Genomic DNA, 14,007 nt, shown 5'->3' on the forward strand with positions numbered 1-14,007 from the left:
TGAATCGTGGTCAATAAGAAGCGGCGGCTCTATCCGCGCATACCTGTGCGTCCAGCCTTGACAGGTAGCGGTTGCCTAAGCCAAAAGCAGACATGTGTGTTAGTCGATCAAGGTCACCTTCACTCAGCTTACTGTGTTACCTTTCAATCTTGCAGGAATAACAAGGTCTCCATTTTTATCATCTCTACAGCCATACAATATTATAAATAACCCGAGGATGACAGTCAGCCTGTTGTAAGGGGCTGAGGAAATGCCTCATTATTATTATTATTATTATTATTATTATTATTATAGGTGTTGGAGGGGGTAAAAAAGATTCCACAGGCTTTCAGAAATGAATGTTTAATCAAACGTCATTGTACCATTCATAATCTCAAAAGTCAATTGGTTTTTGCAAAAGAAAAATATTTCTGTGTTTGATTTTACAGAAGATCTGTTGTACAATCATGTCATTAATTGTAGACCGCTCAATAATAGTGAACACCTGGTAGTTTAACATAAACATTGTCAGTTGAGGAAAGACTGTCCTGCCGTCACATCGCCGGAGTGCAAATGAGTCATCAGGGAGGAGTCCAGCATGAGTCCGGCTGTATGACAGTGTGGTGTGCATTCACACACAAAAAAAAAAAAAAAAGGTTTTAAGCTACTCTCGACTTTGATAACGGAGGTAGTATCAGCCACAGCCTGCGACCCTGATGAGAACAGTGAGTTTAATGTTTTTCCACATTACCGCAAAAGTGAGCGTTTAATACAGTGCTTTCATATTTTGTCTCACCGTTCAGATAACGCAAGCAAGATAACAGCTTGGCGGCAGTGCTTACAACAAGTTAACTACCCGAGCTTGACAAATGAGCGAAAGACCGTCTCCAAAACATCATTTCATACGTGGAACTGATTCTCTAAAAAGGCCACATTTATAAAAAAAAGAAAATGCCAATAGGATTAAAAAATGCAATACAAAGTCCTTTGATATTTCTGATCTTTTTTAACATTATGGTAATGTACCATTTATGATGCAACAGAAAATACACCTTTATGCGCCCCTGAAACCATCCAAGAGCAGATAAAGGAATTAGAAAAAAAGGGACATGCTCTTTATTAAGATAATCTTATTAAAATTGAATAAGAACTCACTAAGGAAAGCCCTGAAAGAGGATTTGTGTGCAATTATGACTGCTGACAACCAATCTGTACACTAACTGCAGCGTTCTCTGCAATAAGGCGAGTAACAGAGCTCTTCTGGAAACCGTTTGCAAAACCCAAACTATAAAAACCATTAACAAAATTAGCCTATTTACATTTAAAACAATTCAATTGATATAGTGGGTTGAATTAGCATGTCATGAATCCGAGCGCTATTTTTCAGAACCTTTTTACAGGACATGAGCCAGATCTTTTCGTTGAAAAACACTTCCTTCCTTCACAAACATATTGGAAGAGATGAAGCAAACATAAAAAAAATAAAAAATAAAAAAAGGTCAGTGAGGAACTCTAGGGTCCACGGTGATATGTGTCATTTGTCAGCGTCCCGATAAGGACATAACACACGGACATTATTAGGACACGGGTGGTTATGTGATAGCCGGGGCCAGACAGTCAGATCTGATGGACCGGAGTCAGTAGTGCAGTCCCACCCAGTGGAAGTTGCTTGACAGCTCTTTGGTGCCCTTTTTATGTTCCCTCATAATCCTCATCTGGAAAAAATATCAACGACACAACGGACAAGAAAATGTCAGTCTGTATTTTCACACAGCATAGCACGGTATAGACACAGGTAAAGGGGGAGAGAAAGAGAGGTAACACCACTTCCTGCTCGCATACTCCCTGCTCTTATGAGAATAACGAGAACAGAAAGTAGTCACATCCCCTGAGAGGATGTGTTTTGGTTTGCCAGACACTGAATAAAATCAACCACAGGTGGTGTTATTGACATGCGACCTACATAGATGCACCCACTTGTTCTTTCGGGTATCGCAGGAGTTTCCTCCATCATGTGGAAGAACAACAAGTCTCCTTTCCAAAGCAGCTCAAAGAATAAGAAGAACTTCCGTTTTACGCTACATTAAGAAACTGGATTCTGCAACTGTGCTTTTGGGTCATGCGATTGAAGTGTAACTGGAACCAGACAAATGTCGTTCCATCCTTTAAATAATTTACCTTTATCCAGCTGGACGTACAGATAAATGTACCAAATTCACTAAATAGACTGCAGCAGGACACATCTAGAGCCAGGTGTTCTTCCAAAATATGCCTGTGCCACTTGTTCATATAAGTGGGTTGTTCATTACGCTGCTGAGATGCTGGTTTAATGGTTGAGTGAGTGGATGGAAATGCAGAGAGGGTGGAGGGTGCGGGGGGGTCACTGCTACTCACTCTGCGTCCGAAGTGGCTTCTTTGTGGAGCTTGGCTCTGGCTGCGGCTGTCAGGTTCAAATCTCCTCCTGGAGCAAGAGAGGGAGAGATTAAGAAGCGAGTAGGAGGGGCGGTACGGAGAGGAGTTTGCCGGGGAGTGAAAGAGTAAAGCGAAGAGGCGCCACTGAAGAAAAAGGGCATAAATATACAAAGGTATATTGGAGAAAAGAAGCGGTACGGGAAGAGAAGTGACACAGTTCAAGGGTTCAGTCTTCTCACCTCTGAAGTAATCCACAAAGTAAAGCATCACCACTGCAATCAATGCAACTGAAAAAAATAAGGGGAGGGGAGACAATGTGGAAAATCACAGACATTGTCACTCAAAGGTGCGTAAAAAGGAGCTGGAAAGGCGGTCCTCTCAAAAACAAAACAAAAAAATACTGACAGCAGATGCAGCCACAGAAAAAGACTTCCAAAACCAGGTATCCCTTGTTGTCTAGGATGGCTCCTGCTGCCATGGCGATGAGGGCCAGTCCCAGGTTCTGGATCGACTGCATGCTGGTGGACGAAGGCAGAAGATCAGCCGCAGCGTCAATAACAACAATAATAATCAGTGATAAATGTTTCCGATTTAATGCAGGAGAATCGGCGATGTTATTGCCATGACGGTTACATACAAGCCGTAGGCCGTCCCCAGCTGATGCTCGGGCACCACAAAGGCCACCATGGGCCAAAGGGCACAGGCCAGAAGGGAGTAGGAGAGACCCAGCAGGGACTGGAAAATAAGAGAAAATACACAAGACGGCATTGTCATAAAACATTTTGAGGTTCAGAATTCTTTAAATAAAGCAAAATCATGTTTTCAATTACATATTTAATTCCCACTGCTATTCATCTGTTTAATTTAATTATTCTTTTTTTTTTTATACATAAAATAGAAATCACTCTTTTTTTATTCATGCAAACTATCATGTCTACCAACAACGGCTGCAAGTACACTGCAAATTAGAAGAAAAAAACAACCAGGAACCAGGTGTCGACTACATTCGAACAGTAAACCCAAATCCACTACTATCTTTTTATGAACTTCCAACGGCTCCGGTGAAATGATCAACATTGCCATTCCTTCATCCCACAACAGCCTCTGAATGTACTAAAGAAGGTCATTGGGATATTGTGAATGGGCTGCCAGGGGCATTACCATGGCGATCCATGGGTTCCAGAAGGTGAAGGCCAGCATCAGGTGAGCGGCAAGTGTGGTGATCACGGAAATCATCACCCAAATCACATTCCTCCCCGTCTTATCAACCATGAAGCCCAGGAGCGGAGACGCCGGAGCTGAGATGATGTAAACAATACTGGAAAAGAAAGAAGGGTGGTCATTTCCTAAAAGGCCAGAATAGACTAATCTAAATGTCATACAGGTGGTTAATAACTGGGAAAAAAATCAGTCTGTGTGTGTGCGCTATTTGCTTTACATCATTTGAGTAGTCTAACATGTTTCCCAGTTTCAGGTAGCTCAAAGACTCAAGATGCTACACTGAAAAGGTAATCGGACACGTGCTCCATTGGAATAAGAAATGCCACCCACGAGGGAAACACGATCAGCAATAGCAGACTACGTGTTAGTGCCTTAAGGTAGGTTGTTCTTAATGGACTCCAGGTTACCTGTTGACAGCTCTGGCTTCAGCTGGGGTGAAGTTGAATTTCTCAATGAAGAACACCCTGTAATAAAAGACAAGGTGACAGTACTGAGTGCAGCTCAGGCTTTATGTTGCTGTGTGTCAACGACAGCAGTAGAAGTCAGGCTGGCTCCTGCAGCAGGTAGCTCTTGGTCTTCCGCACCTGGTTTTCTGCCCAATTTGCATAACAAGTATTGGCTCTGTAAGCACCGTCCCTCAGTGGGAAAAACATCAACAGTTGCTAAGTGAGAAGGAAATGCAGGTTGTGATAACGTCAATTGGTTTCGGTCACTGCAGACCAGTTTGTCAGACCTCGTTCCCTTTCTGACTTCCCCTCCCTCCCTTTGTGGTTCTATGACAACGCAGCACCGTGAGGCCGCGTGTTTTTCACCAGACGCCATACTCAGTTAATGAAGGTTCTCTGTAACACCAAGGATTACACCACCTTGAGGTGCATTCCATTTTTCTTTCACATAGTTGTATGCCTTCACCAAACAGTGCTTTTATAGGGTTCTATCCTTGTCTGCCCGAAATCCTCACCTCCTCCACCAGACATTTAAGAATGTTGTCACAATTGTCATATTAATTGGTAAATGATGGCCAAAGGCTTGTACCGGGAGCTTGCAGTGAGAAACCAATTCTATTCACGTTTTCCTTAAACTTGTTGCCAAATTTGAAAGAAATCCCCTCCAGGCGTTTCCGGGATACTGCATTCATGAGAACGGACCGGACGGGCGGATAGACAACCCGAAAACATAATGCCTCAAGCCACGGCTGTCAGCAGCGCGGACGAATACAAATCAGAGTTGATCCCCAGTACGCTGCCCTGCTGCCGTATACTTACTGGAGCACCAGAAGTGTGGTAATCCACAGCTAAAACAGGCTCTACTGCAGGAGATGTGCAGTACAGGTGCACCTAATAAACACTGGAAATATGCCGGTTCTAGCTTCAGAACGCTGCATTAAAAATATACAGTAATTATAACTTAAATGTGCAGAAACGCTGGAGGCACTGACAGATGAGGCGATATTCTGGGTGTATGATGTACTGATGTAATGATGTGCGTGTGTGTGTGTCAATACTCACTGTCCAAGTCCAATAAAGGGGAAAATGGCAACATAGTAGCACACGCATATGATGAAGATGAGCCACAGGTGGAAGGGGAAGTCTTTCACGTCCGTCAACTTGATCACCTCACCTAAAACGCAAGATTAACACACGTGCAGATCAGCGGGAGAACGAGGTTTGCTTTAAACATTTATACAAGAGAAGAAGGCATCATTTCTGAGGCTAAATAATAACAATGCGCCTCATGCTACAACCCTCAGTGTTTGCCCTTCTGTTATAACAGGGGGCTGCGCCCACCCCCCGGAAATTAGCACAGTCGGCCATAAGAAGCAATTTGGGCTTCAGTATCTTGCCAAAGGACGCGTTGTCATGCAGACTGGAGGAGCCGGGGATCGATTTAACTGGAAAGAAAATTATTAAATTAATGTAATAAGCAAAAAATTGTTATGATTACACAGAACAGAATTATATGTAGTTTAATGTTACTCAATATTTGAAATAATGTTCCCTGGCATTGATATACGTTTGGCTTTTGACCACCTGCAAGATTTCCTCTGATCCTAGAAACCAATGGCCACTTACGAAACAAACATTTTACCGATCGGCACGAAGAAAGAAGAGGAAATTGGTTGTTCTAACGATTCCCACGTGAGCCCGACTGAATGGAGCTTCCTCCGGCTTTAGATACGCGACAACAAAAACAAAACCTGGCCTTAGACTATGTCATGGTCCACACTGATTGAAGCATTCTTTAGGTATTGACCGATGTAGCCAAAGAGGAAAAACAAGCGATAAGAAGGACACAATCTTTGAATAGATTACCCGTTTTGTCTTTTGCCGTGTGGAGGATTCTCTCCGCTCTCCTGTCAAGGAATCCCAACACCAAAGCACACACGAGGGAAAACAGGCAGGTCACCGCAGCTGAGGGAGAGAAACAACCAAATCAAAGATATAAATACATTTTGAGAAAGAAAGAAAGTCCGGACACCAATTATACTTGGTGATTAGATTATCTAAAGACTTCAAATGAGCCCTCCTGACGACTGCTGATTGGATTCTATTGATCGTTTTAATCTCAAGCGTCACATTCCCGGTGGAAGGGGGGGGGAGACACTTTCAAAGGAAAGCACATGTCTGCTTGCAAAAGCGCACTTCTAGCATTACTGAGAGGTCACCCGAGAGAAAAACTCTACTTCTCCAAACTCATGTGACTCATTTGCTGCAGCCGCCAGCACTTTTAGTTCTCCGTAGCACTTCTCACCTCCGTGTTATCTGAGATCATTAGTTTACACAGACGGTATATCGTATTCCTAGCACAGACGGAGATGAAGCCCATGTAGCAGTAACCAGAGTCTGTTTATCACTCGGCTTCCTCCCCCACACAGTCAGCGACGCTCGACCCCGCGGCCAAAGCAGACGAAAACTCACCCAACATGAGCGACGCTCCGAGCACCGTGTGTCCGGGCGAGCCGACGAGGTCGGCGATTTTGCTGTAAACCCAACCCATGATGTTCATGTTTACGGTGCTGCCCTTGAGACGGGAGAGAGGCGGGTGAATGAAACTCACGGCGGCAGCTACAGTAAAAAACAGAAGGCGGCGATGCAGCATTGACATTAAAGTGTCCTTACCAGGCGAGCCATGCTCAGCTGAAGGCCAAACACCAGATTGAGCTCTTTTCCTTTGAACCAGTTGACCGCGTAGGTGTTCTGAGCCACGGCCAAGGACTCCCCTCCGATACTGACCAGAACGAGAGAACATTTAGGCTGTTTTTGGACATCAATTGCAGGTTCACATTTTGTAGGGGAGAGATTTTGGATGGGTGGCGATATCACACGCGAGGGTGCAGAAAACCAGCCCCTGGTACGTAAAGGCGATTTGCTCACCCGAATATGAAACGTCCAGCTTCCATCAGCCAGAAACGATTTACCAAAGCACCTGTAGCAAATATTACCTGCGCAGGAGAAAAGTTTAAACACAAATAAAGAATTATCCAGTTGATTTCTTTTCACAGTTAAATGAAGAAAAAAAAAAATTATGTACCTGTCCCAGACAGACAAAGAGGGAGAAGATGATGGTCCCCAGCCTATTTAAAAAAAAAGTTAACAAAAAGATGAAAAGAACAAATGCTACATCGCTCGCGTTCCCTGATGCTGTAGAATATACAGAACTTAAAATAAATGTGCTTCATTGGTCTTCGTACCTGATGCCGAAGACCCGGTCAAGGAGGAATCCTCCAAAGAAGCAGAGCACCACATTGGGCCACGAGTACCAAGCGTACAGCTGCATGAACTTTGACGTGTTCAGGTTCAGGTCCTTCAGGGAACATCAACCATTTTGATTTTGTGTTTGGATTAATTAAAAGCAGCAGGTTCACTGGACCCTTCTGGTTGCGTCATTGCAGTGGTTCGTGGTTAAGTTGCGTTTATGGAGAAGCGCTCTGGTGTACAACTTCACAGAGGAATAATTACCTGAAGGACTTCAGATTGAAGAGCGGCCGGGTTGTCATAACAGAAGTAACTCCCTGAAAACAATTTAAACAGAATGAGAGGCGTCAACAACAACGCGCTTTATTTAACTTCTCACTTGCAACGACGGGTCGCGGCTTTCTTTCTAAACCGAACGACGGAAACATGAACTGAAACTGAACATTAGAGCTCACCGAATCCCAGGAAGCACATAAACACCAGGACGACCACCCGGTGCAGGAGGTGCTTCGGGTCGCAGATGGCCGGCATCGGACCGCCGCCGGCTCCTGCGGCTGCTCGCCCGCCCGCGGACGAGCCCGAGTCGCCGCCGTCGTCGTCCCCGAGCAGGCTCTGCCTCTCTTCATAATCCGCCATGTTTCGTTTGTTTTGGGATTTGCTGGGGCGAGAGAAGTTGACGACGGCTGTGTGCAGGATGTGCGTCGATCACATGACCCGGCGGGGGGAGGGCCGGTCACGTGATGTTAGCCTCGTAGCTCGCGGGCCCCGGACAGAGCGGCGTGTCTACGCGGGCATCGAGCGCTCGAGGGCCGTTTTCGCAGATAATGTTGAGCTCTTTATGAACCCCTTCCGCGAAACGGCATTGGCGCGAGGGAATTACCCACAAGTCATTGCGATGTGACGTTATGAACGGGGACGACCAGTGAAAGCACGAGACGTAAAAAAAAAGGTAAACAAGGAGAGCGGCCCATGTGTGGTAATGTATACGTTTTACATTAAAGATGAAAAACAACACATGAAATCACACGATATTTACTGATTTATTCATAAAATATAAAACGTTGTCATCAAAGCGATTTTGACAAAAGAAAACAGTAAAAACATCATTTAAAATGACCTCTTTTTATGACAAAATAGCTTATAAGACATCCAAATTGGAGAGTAAAAAGTATGAAACGAATATCCTTAATTCTACAGCATATTTTTGGGGTGTCATGGTGACGTGATGTGCTGTGCTGTCCCATTGACATGTTGACCATTTAAAGCCCGGTGACGTCAGTTAAAGTGGTGCCCAACCTTTCTTGCCTCACGGACCAGTTTCATGTTAGACAAATAGTTTCATGTATTTGTAAGAGAATCCGGTAATTTTTCAAAATAAAATATTTTTCAGAAAAAAATGTCACATTTTTTCCCCCACCGCCAAGTACCAAGAGGGTAACTTTGCCCTATACTATACTATAATGTAATATAAAATACCAGTCAAAGCATGCAGTAAAAAGGTAAACAAAGTAGAGGTCAAATGGGTGTTTGGGCTGGCAAATTACATTTACCCTGAATGAGGGGGTTTGAGCGTTTAAGATGCAATATATTTACATATTAAAAGAAGAGGAATGGAAGAAGAGCCTATTCAGATTACAGAATCATTAATAAAACATTTCATTTTTCATTGAAGCTGTTTTGAGAAAAAAATGGTAATTTATAGATATTCAGATTATTTAAAATTACCCGCCATCTTGCAAGGAAAAAGCCTGGAAACATTTAAATCATACAGTTTGACAAAGTTGAGTTTGCTTTTAACCAAGCAAATACTATTTTTTAAGTGTAAAGGAGCATATCATTCTGTCATCACTTGTCTTTTGTATAATTCGATTGAAATCAATTGTTAAATATTTTAAGGACATGGCTGTTTTTCTTTCCTATTCGCCTGAATGTAAATGTATGGCATGTTCTTGAATTCTATCTCTGTTTTTGAATTTGACATAAATATGTCTGCAATTATCCAAAATATACATTCCACACATCAAAGTGTTTTAGTAAAGTAAGTCCATCCTCATAAATTGTATTATTTTCCATCACTGGAAGGTTAGAAAAGTCCACAAACAAGTCTAAACTTTAATGACCCACCTACTTGCCTCCTAGACATTTGCATAATTCACTATTTCGGGGTCATCTGTCAGGGGATTTAATCTGAGGGAGACAAATGGTCTTTACTCCGGCTGCAGTCGACTCTCCGACCACTCTGTTGCTTGTTAATTTCCTGCCAAACTATCAGCTTTGGTCGTAGCAGACAGAGGTTTGAGTGGATGAAGATCATATTTCATTATTACATTAATCAGACCTGCATGCAGACACAATTGTAAATCGGGTGGGAAATGACATTAATCCTGCAGAACCAGTTTATGAATGTCTTAAAACCTGTCGTCTGGGTATATTGGCAAAAGTTATTTTATTACGGTTTTATATATTCTTCCTTGTTCAATTAAAGAATGAATGCTGCAGTGATGCTACCATAATATTCTGAAAGATTATGCTCTACTTGCAAACTGTTGTAGCTTTGCGCAGCAATGTGAGAGGTGGTCTAATCAACCACATCTGCAGCACAGGAATGAGTGTTTGCGTGCATTTCCTGTTAGTCAGTCGATAATTAAGAGTTCTCAGGTTCTCTCCGGGGGTACAAAAAAAGACAATCATCTGTATTCAGACCACAAACTTCCATTTGAAAATATTTAAAAAAAATGTCATTTCTTCTGCTGTACATTGAACAATAAAGTTTGAGTATGGACTGAAGTATTACCCGTACCATCGGTTTCAGCACTACTGGCCCTGGGTTAAGGTGGTTTTATAGTTATAGTTTTCTTAATTTGCCGCCTTTAATAATATCTTAGCTTGGCAAAGATCTCTTCTTTGTTTATGATAATCATAAAAGCTATTGCACCACATGTTTAAGACACATTTCTTTTCCAATCAAAAATCCTCCAGCATGAAAGTTAAAAATGATGAAATTAAACAATATGAATTGTATTAATGCCATTGGTCAGACGATATAGCTTTCAGCAGTGTCTGCTGGCCTCATTTTGTTATCACTCATCCCCTGGTCACATTTTGTGTGTGCTGTAATCATTGAACAACATGTACTGTGAACATGTTTTCCTTCTTGCCAGAGTTCTGGAAGGGGAAAGTGCAGTTTGAACGAGATTAGCAAAGTGAAGGAAGTAGAAAATATCAGTCTGTACAATGAAGGAAACATGTTGGCTGACTTAGCAAACATGGGTCAGAAGTGCATAGTTAGTCGGCCCCTGTATCAAATTAAACTTCATGACCAAACATGTTTGACTCTTTTCTGTCACATTATCCATTAAACATCCTTGCATCATTTCAGAATTTTTACAACTGCTGTCATTGCGATACTTGCTATTTACAAGCAAAATAAGCCTTCCAGGCACTGTTTCGTTGTGCCTTGATGGCTGAAAAAGTTATTGACTTCCCATTGGACATTGTCCTCTGTGTTACTCTGGCAACCCATCACATGACATCCCGTTACTTGGACGGATCTGTGACATCTCCTTTTGAGTGATTGACGCCAAGGTGGACTCCATTGTACCTACAGGGAGGTTGTATCGGCAGATTGTGGCTGTCAGTCTTTTCCGGAACACCTTACATAGGAAGACGTAGATAAGGGGGTCGAGACACACGTTAGTGGACATTAGCCACTGGGTGGTTTCTTTGGCGATGTAGAGAGCGTTCCGCGCCCGGCAGTGACTCCCCGTGCTGTGAGTCTGGGTGTGAGTGTAGGGAACGCGAACAAAGTGAAACGGGGCAAAGCAGACGAAAAACACCCCCACAACCACAAATACCTTTGCTTTGGTTCTGCGACTGACTGCTCGACATCTGCTCTTTGAGGCTTTGTATGACTCATAAACCTTCTTGCTGATGAACGTGTAGCAAACTGCCATCAAGGCTAGCGTGCCCCAGAAAACCACCTGTAAGCACAAAACATTGAGTGACACTCACGTTTTTTTAGCTAGAAAGTCAAAGGTGGCAACAAAGTATGTGACACATTCTTTTTACGAAGCCGATATGTCGCAATGTCAAACAAGTCATTTATCTAATAGCTACCTGACAGAAGTAGTTGAAACCTTCATGCCAAAGCACGCCGGCTTTGCTCTTCAGGGAGATGCACTTCAGTCTCTCTCCAGAGATCGGTGGCGTCTGGTCACTCAGAATAACGTTCGGCAATGCCAAAGCTAACATGACTGTCCAGACAGCTGCACTCAACACCTGGCCAACACGAACCCGCTGGAGGAAACACTTCCCAAAGGGCCTTACTATCTTCAGGTAGCGGTCCAGGCTAATGAGGCCCAGCAGGATGATGCTGATGTACATGGTGATGTAGAATAAAACCGCACTGTATCGGCAGTAGAAGGCACGTAATCGCCGGGGGCCCACGCCTGCATCACTTAAGACCCTCACAGGTAGGGTCAGGGTCATCAGAAGGTCAGCCACCACCTGTTAATGAAGGACATTTTTTCTTTTGCTCTGCGCTGACAACTACATGTGAAAAGCAGCCGCCCCCTCCCGCCCCCGTAATGTCTTACCACATTCTTTAGAAAGACCACAAATGTTGAGGAGCTGGGGATGCTGAAGAAGATCCAGGCAGCGAGGGAATTCAGTATCAGGGCGACTATGAAGAGGAGGCTGTATAAACAGGGGAAAACCAGAGCGGTCACGCTGATGTCCTGAACGCACGGGGAAGAAGTGTTTGACCGGTTGTGGTTCATCTTCTGATCTTCCATGGACCTTTTTGGGGCGAAAGGAAGGGGGTGGGGGGTTAAGAAGAGGGGTTACAATTGATAATAACAGATAATAACGGTTAACAGATAATTCATAACAATATGAATGCTTATTCTATGAGGGGCCGTTTGGGACTTAATTATTGAGACACTCTCACTTTCACTACTGAAATACCAACCTAATCTCACAGCAAAACGTGTAATAGCTACGTTGTGGAACGTAGTATTCTCACGGTTTCTCCTCAAAAACGTGACAATACTACGTTTTATTTGGCCTATTCATTGACATTGCCTTGCAACTACGTCACTAGAAACTAATAAACGGAAGGTCTTCTACATTCGCTGATAGAAGGTATATATAACGCATAATATAACGCATACTTCTAGCGAGAAATGCCATCGAAATGCATACAAATGCTGATGCTTACTTAAAATATTGTGTTTTTCACAGACAATAGACCGACAGTCCGACATTTTCTTTTTTTTGTGCTGAGGGAAAGTTGATATTCACATGACCTAGTGGCAAATCAAACGTTCTATTTTCAGGCTTTCTCCCCAAAAAGCGTGAGAATACCACGTTTGTCCACAACGTAGCTATTACACGTTTTTCTGTGAGACTGGGTTGGAGATAATCCTACACGTACTAATGAAACACTCTTACGTTCAGTATTGAAATGCTTTCACACACGCTACTGAAACACGCACACAAACATATTGTGTAAATCTATGCACGCGCATATTACTGTTCAAACACTTGGGGTCACCCAGATCATTTCATGTTTTTCTTGAAAACTCACTTTTATTCATCAAATGAGTTACAAAATAAATAGAAAATATAGTACCGGTATATATATAGACATTGACGAGATTAGAAATAATGATTTTTATTTGAAATATCTGTGTTGTTCTTTAAACTTTGCTTTCGTCAAAGAATGCTCCATCGGCAGCAATTACAGCATTGCCGACCTTTTGCATTCTAGCTGTTAATTTGTTGAGGTAATCTGTAGAAATTTCACCCCACGCTTCCTGAAGCACCTCTCACAAGAAGGCACCCATCCACTAACTCTTCCATTTGTTCATTCTGAATTCTCCTCCCGTCTGACAGTATATCTGCCTAGTGTGATGTCTTTACATTGAAAACTTTAACGGTTTAGAATAACACTGAGGCCTGGAGCCGGTGCCATGGCAACTAAGATATACAATAGGCTGTTTGAATGCACGGGCTAATGTTAATGATATAGTTTTGCCCAGCTTAGAGTGGCAATCTATAGAAAATATATATTTGTAAAGTAAATTATTCAGTCTTACCTTCTTATTGTGTCCTTATTGTCTGTAACTGTTTGGCCTTTGAAGAAAAATTGAATTAAGCAAAGACAAAAGAAAGAAGTGAAATATTCTCCTTTCCTCATCTTATCCATAGGAAGTAAATGCATTCACCACGCCCCACCCCCACTATTGCATATCTCTTACGGTTGTCCTCAGTCTTTAAGAAGTACTTCTTGCTCAAAGATGTTTCCGTCTGTCGGCCCTTCTTGTCTGTATTTCTCTCTCCACTGCCTCTAAGTGTGTATGTGTGATGCTCTTACAATGGCTGGTCTCTCCCGAGCGACTGTGTGGCGGATCTTGTCACAGTCCCAACGAGTTTGCCAGTCTTCCTTCCTTGCTGAAAGACCCTTTCCTTCCTGGCTTCCTGTTCCAATTGTCTGCTGAGAGGCTTGTTCTGCCCCGTGCCAGCGAACACCAAAGCCGCGGTCTAATTTCTAAGCAAACATCAAGGGACGCCCCTTCACCCCACCACCCCACCCACCATCCTGTCGCCCATTTACTCAACCAACCCCGATCTGTTGTTTGTCAGCTGAACTTACCACAAACCCCACAAGAAGAATAAATAAAGATATGTCATCTCTTCA

The 14,007-nt window shown here is 43.1% G+C and overlaps 2 protein-coding genes across 4 annotated transcripts; both read right to left on the reverse strand.

The window, feature by feature from the left end:
- Positions 1-326: 326 nt before the first annotated feature.
- mfsd1 (major facilitator superfamily domain containing 1) lies at positions 327-8,212 on the reverse strand. Its single transcript, XM_040165029.2, has 16 exons — positions 7,763-8,212; positions 7,572-7,624; positions 7,304-7,416; positions 7,144-7,186; positions 6,987-7,054; positions 6,732-6,840; positions 6,531-6,633; positions 5,925-6,023; positions 5,121-5,232; positions 4,020-4,076; positions 3,553-3,709; positions 3,029-3,126; positions 2,797-2,909; positions 2,631-2,678; positions 2,374-2,440; positions 327-1,694 (listed from the first exon to the last, which is right to left on the reverse strand). Exons 1-16 carry the CDS (start codon positions 7,941-7,943, stop codon positions 1,691-1,693), a joined length of 1,425 nt encoding a protein of 474 aa, XP_040020963.2. The 5' UTR covers positions 7,944-8,212; the 3' UTR covers positions 327-1,690.
- Positions 8,213-8,328: 116 nt separating this feature from the next.
- On the reverse strand, positions 8,329-13,832 carry LOC120810517 (P2Y purinoceptor 13-like). Of its 3 annotated transcripts, none has more exons than XM_078098342.1 (5): positions 13,684-13,832; positions 13,406-13,442; positions 11,903-12,104; positions 11,424-11,813; positions 8,329-11,287 (listed from the first exon to the last, which is right to left on the reverse strand). In XM_078098342.1, the coding sequence occupies exons 3-5, from the start codon at positions 12,098-12,100 to the stop codon at positions 10,814-10,816; spliced, it is 1,062 nt and encodes a 353-aa protein (XP_077954468.1). In that variant the 5' UTR covers positions 12,101-12,104; positions 13,406-13,442; positions 13,684-13,832; the 3' UTR covers positions 8,329-10,813. The 3 variants fall into 3 exon arrangements, with proteins under 3 accessions (XP_077954468.1, XP_077954469.1, XP_077954467.1); XM_078098343.1 differs by having other exon boundaries at positions 13,568-13,705; XM_078098341.1 differs by lacking the exon at positions 13,684-13,832 and having other exon boundaries at positions 13,406-13,663.
- Positions 13,833-14,007: the final 175 nt, after the last annotated feature.

The sequence above is a fragment of the Gasterosteus aculeatus genome, chromosome 1 (assembly GCF_964276395.1).
Source record: "Gasterosteus aculeatus chromosome 1, fGasAcu3.hap1.1, whole genome shotgun sequence".
NCBI lineage: Eukaryota > Metazoa > Chordata > Actinopteri > Perciformes > Gasterosteidae > Gasterosteus > Gasterosteus aculeatus.